General features: G+C 50.4%; 1 protein-coding gene across 1 annotated transcript in view; it reads left to right on the top strand.

Annotated features, from left to right (window-relative positions):
- Positions 1-464: 464 nt before the first annotated feature.
- Positions 465-4,024, top strand: part of MCM2 (minichromosome maintenance complex component 2) — a 16,216-nt gene continuing 12,656 nt past the window's right edge. Inside the window, exon 1 of the mRNA XM_031056332.1 lies at positions 465-478. Within this exon, the coding sequence (XP_030912192.1) occupies positions 465-478 (14 nt within the window). The remainder of the gene's footprint in view (positions 479-4,024) is intronic.

Here is a 4,024-nt window from a genome sequence, read left to right on the forward strand (position 1 = left end):
CGCCCCCCCGCCACAGCCGGGGCTTGTCGGCCGAGCCCAGGGGCGCTATTGAGAGACGGTCCCCGAGAGGTCCGCGGCTGGGCCAATCAGAGAGCAGGTCCTGTCAAAGGGCCCGACAGAAGTAGCGGAGTAAGCCAATAGGAAGGGGCGGAAGGCGGGACTAAGGGGGCGGGTCCGCCGCATTTTAAAGGCGCCCCGTCCCCCACACGCCTGTGGGTCGCCAGCCCGGCGGGGAGTGGTGGCGGCGGGCAGGGAGGTGACCCCGGGGCTGGGCGGATCCGGCGATCTCGATTCTGTCCTTTCCAGCCCGATCCCACCCCAGAACGAGCGTTCTGCCATCCTGCACCCACCGTCACACTGCTCCGGGCGGCCAGCACGGTACAGCTCCTCTGCACGGCCTCAGGATGCGAGGCAGGGCAGTTAATAATTGAGGGAGATCCGATAATAAGTTCCTGCAGGGGAGAATGATTAACAGCCTGTGAGTTTGGCTTGTGAGGAGAGTTCACAGCTGACTGAAGAAACTCGGCGGAGCTTGGACAGCAGCTGCTAAGGGGAAATGCAATCAATAATTAGCAGGATTTCGAGGTGCCAATACCAGACAGACAAAAGAGACGCTCAGTATCGTAAACAAGGAAGCAACTATGACAAATGAGCCAAGATTTATTTAGTAAATTAAAGGAAATAACCAGCTAAGCACCAGCACGTTATTCTCAGCAGTAAGGGCTGACTGACAGAGAAGTTTCAAGGAGAATGGTTTTTATCTGAGTCATTGCAAGGACTGCAGGACACATTCTGGCATGGGTTTCTACCTGTGCCTCCCCTGTGGCTGCAGGGTTGGCCTCTGTAGGAATGAAAGGCTTTTGCCACGCTGAAGTTTGCTCTACAGAGCCTACATCTCTATAGAAAGTTCCCTACCTTGGTCAAGTTTGCAGGTTCTGCTCTAGCAAACACCATACACAGAGGGTTCCAGGCCCTCCTCACACACAGATAGTGCTTGATCCTCTTCTTAGGTCAAATTTTCCAGCTACTTCTCATGAAAGGGTTGTACCTGGAGACTTGCCTGCTTCAGCCCTATTCTTCTGATTTTCCACTGGGTTGAAACAGGTTTTCATGCTGGTGTCATGCCTTTGGAATGACATCTGGAGAAGCCAGTCCTTAGCTTGTCTCATTTCACACTGTCGTTCAGGTTAATGATATGTTGCAATATTTTGACACATTCCATTTATGGATCCAACACGACAGGAAGATCTCTGAGTTACAGAAGGGACACTTCTGTTTAGAGAGAGGTGGAGTGTTTCTGCCTAAGTGCCTTGGTAACAGACAAGTAAAATCCATGTCTTCTCACTTGTAGCCTCAGGCACTAACTAGTTGAATGTGTTACCTCCCACATAACTGTGTCAGAAGGAGAGACTTTGCTTTCCAATCCACCTGCTTTTGCCATCTGATTCAGTCTGAGGCTAGAGCCCAGTATTTGAGACATCAGATCCAAAAGATGCTTCATGGTCAGGAGACTGCTGGGTGCCACTGCAAGGACTGTGGCACTTCAGCTCCTGCCTTTCTCACTGCTTGTGTGAAACAGGAGTTCCTTTGAATTAACCAGCCCTGCCACATGGTGTGGGCAAACATAACTCCCCTCTTCCCACCTCCAAGGACTGCTCCATGGCTTTACCTGCACACATCCTTGCACTTCAGCTGAGCGCTGCTGCTCTGTGCCTCATCTCCAGACAGCACCTAAAGAAGGCAGGGCTCACTCCCTCTGTCCTTGCTGAGTCACTTGGTGTTGCTGGGCTGAAGCAGGACAAGAGATGATGTTCAGGAGCCTTGATACAACCTTGGGGGCCCCATGGAAAGCTGGCACTTGTTGCTGTACCTGCTGCAGCCTGCTGTGCTGTGGCAATCTCACCTGCCTTGCAGGTGCCAGAGGTGGAAGATGCAGACCTGGTGTCCAGGGCAGCATTACACCTTCATGTAGTCACCAAATTCCACTCTTCTGAGACACTTTATGTCTCTCAAATACTCTTTCAGCTTTTATTAGATCAGTCTACTGAACAGGATATTACTTCTGATCTGAAACTGCTTTGCTGTTCAGGTGCTGAGCAGCTGCAGGGACAGATGTGCCTGTCTTGTTTCAGAGCTGTTCTGCCAGCCTACTGATTTCTAGTGCTGGACATAAATTTGCACCACAGGATACCACCTGGACTGCACTCCTGTGTCTCTGCCTTTTTTTTTCAAGGGGAATTCACTCACTAGGGCTCTTCCTGTGCTGCAAGAAGCCACGAGTCTGCAAAATCCTAATTGTATGGTTGGATATTCAGGATTTTGGTGCTCAGGTGAGGTCACGCCAGCGAGCAGCCTGGGCCCCATCTGCATCTCAGCCCTCTCACACCCCCAGCCCATGTCTCTAGTGTAGTAGAAGGAGTTCCATGCATGGCAACAGCCTGATTTTAGGGGTGGTTTCAGCTGCCCAAGCTCAGCTCTTGTCAAAGAGACAGAGCACCCCAGCTCAAGGATAGAACCACTTGTAGGTGGCACCCAAAGTTAGCAGTGAAAACGTGTGCATGGTGTGTCGTCTTCCAGGAAGGACAAACAGAAAATCTGTCTGTCCATCCAGCTGTCTGATGTCTGGAGAGACAGTGGCACCCTATGGTGACACAGGCTCATCACAGTGTGTCATCTGGGCCTTGTCAGACAGGTCCTGGGCTGCCTTCCCTTAAGCCACAGGATCATTTGGGTTGGAAGACTGGACATTAGGAAAGAATTCTTCATTGGAACGGTGCTCAAGCATTGAACAGGCTTCCCAGTGAGGTGGTGGATTCACTATCCCTGAAAATGTTCCCAAACCATGGAGATGTGGTGCTTAGAGACATGTTTTAGTGGTGCACTTGGCAGGGCTGGATTAACAGCTGGACTCCATGACCTTGAGGATCTTTTCCAACTTCATGGTTCTGTGATTCTGTGACCTCTAAGATCATCAAACCCACGGTGGTCTCTAGAAACCTACTAGTGGGGGCATCTTGGGGGTGTCCCTGTGTCTGTTTCACTCCCAGCACCAGCCAGCTCCCTGCCACGTGTCACAGAGAAGAGGCTGAGCCACTCTCCTATTTATATCATGATGCTCCTGCTTTGCTATATTAGTACCAGCCTGAATCATCCAGCTGGGCTCCTGGAAGATCCATTTCAGATTGTCAGCTGCCTCTTCAGTCACTTTTGCTTTGGGGTCTCCTGTTTCAGGATCATTGTCTCACACCCCAGTCCAGCCAAGAGCAGAAATAGCCTGAAACTAAACAGTGATCAGAAACCCTTCAGAGAATGCAGACCTCCAAAATCCAAACCACCTGCTGTTATGCAAGGCCCTGTGGCCTGGAAGGAAGCATTCCATCTCCTTGCCAAACATCAGCTCCATTGCTTGTTTGTCTCTCTAAATTCCTCTTCCAATCTCTATGGGACAGGTGCTCTTCTTCAATTCCTTTCACAAATGGCATTTGATGGCTGCACTGAGCACCTGGAGAGACAGATGTGTCTGTTCTTCAGAAGGGCTCTGATCAGCCCCCTGTTACTTCCAGCACATACAGGCTTGCATTAAAAAAAAAAAAAAAAAAAAAACAAACCCTAAAAAACAATAACAAAAAAAAAAAAAAAAAACCAAAAAAAAACAAAAAAAAAAAAACAAAAAAAAAAAAACCGAAAACCCCCTAAAACAAACAAACAACCCCCCCAACCACAAAATGCCAGAATCTCCTTCCCACCTCCTGTAGTTTCAGCGAGAATCAGAACAAAGACGATTGATCTGGGTGAGTGGCAAACCCGGTCAAGCAAGGCTTGATTTTAGCTCCCAAAGAGGCAACGGCGAGCACGGGAATTCACAGCGGGATCTCTCCCGTGCCTCGGGTTCCCGGGAGGAGGAGACCCCTCAAGCCCAGAGGGAAATGCTTGCTAAAGTTTGTTACTGCCGCCCACCAGCCGCCCGAGCCCCCTTGGCCGGGGATAGCCCTGGGTCCCGCCCTCTCATGCATATTCACAAGGA

This window comes from Geospiza fortis, unplaced genomic scaffold (genome assembly GCF_000277835.1).
Source record: "Geospiza fortis unplaced genomic scaffold, GeoFor_1.0 scaffold70, whole genome shotgun sequence".
NCBI classification, from domain to species: Eukaryota; Metazoa; Chordata; class Aves; order Passeriformes; family Thraupidae; genus Geospiza; species Geospiza fortis.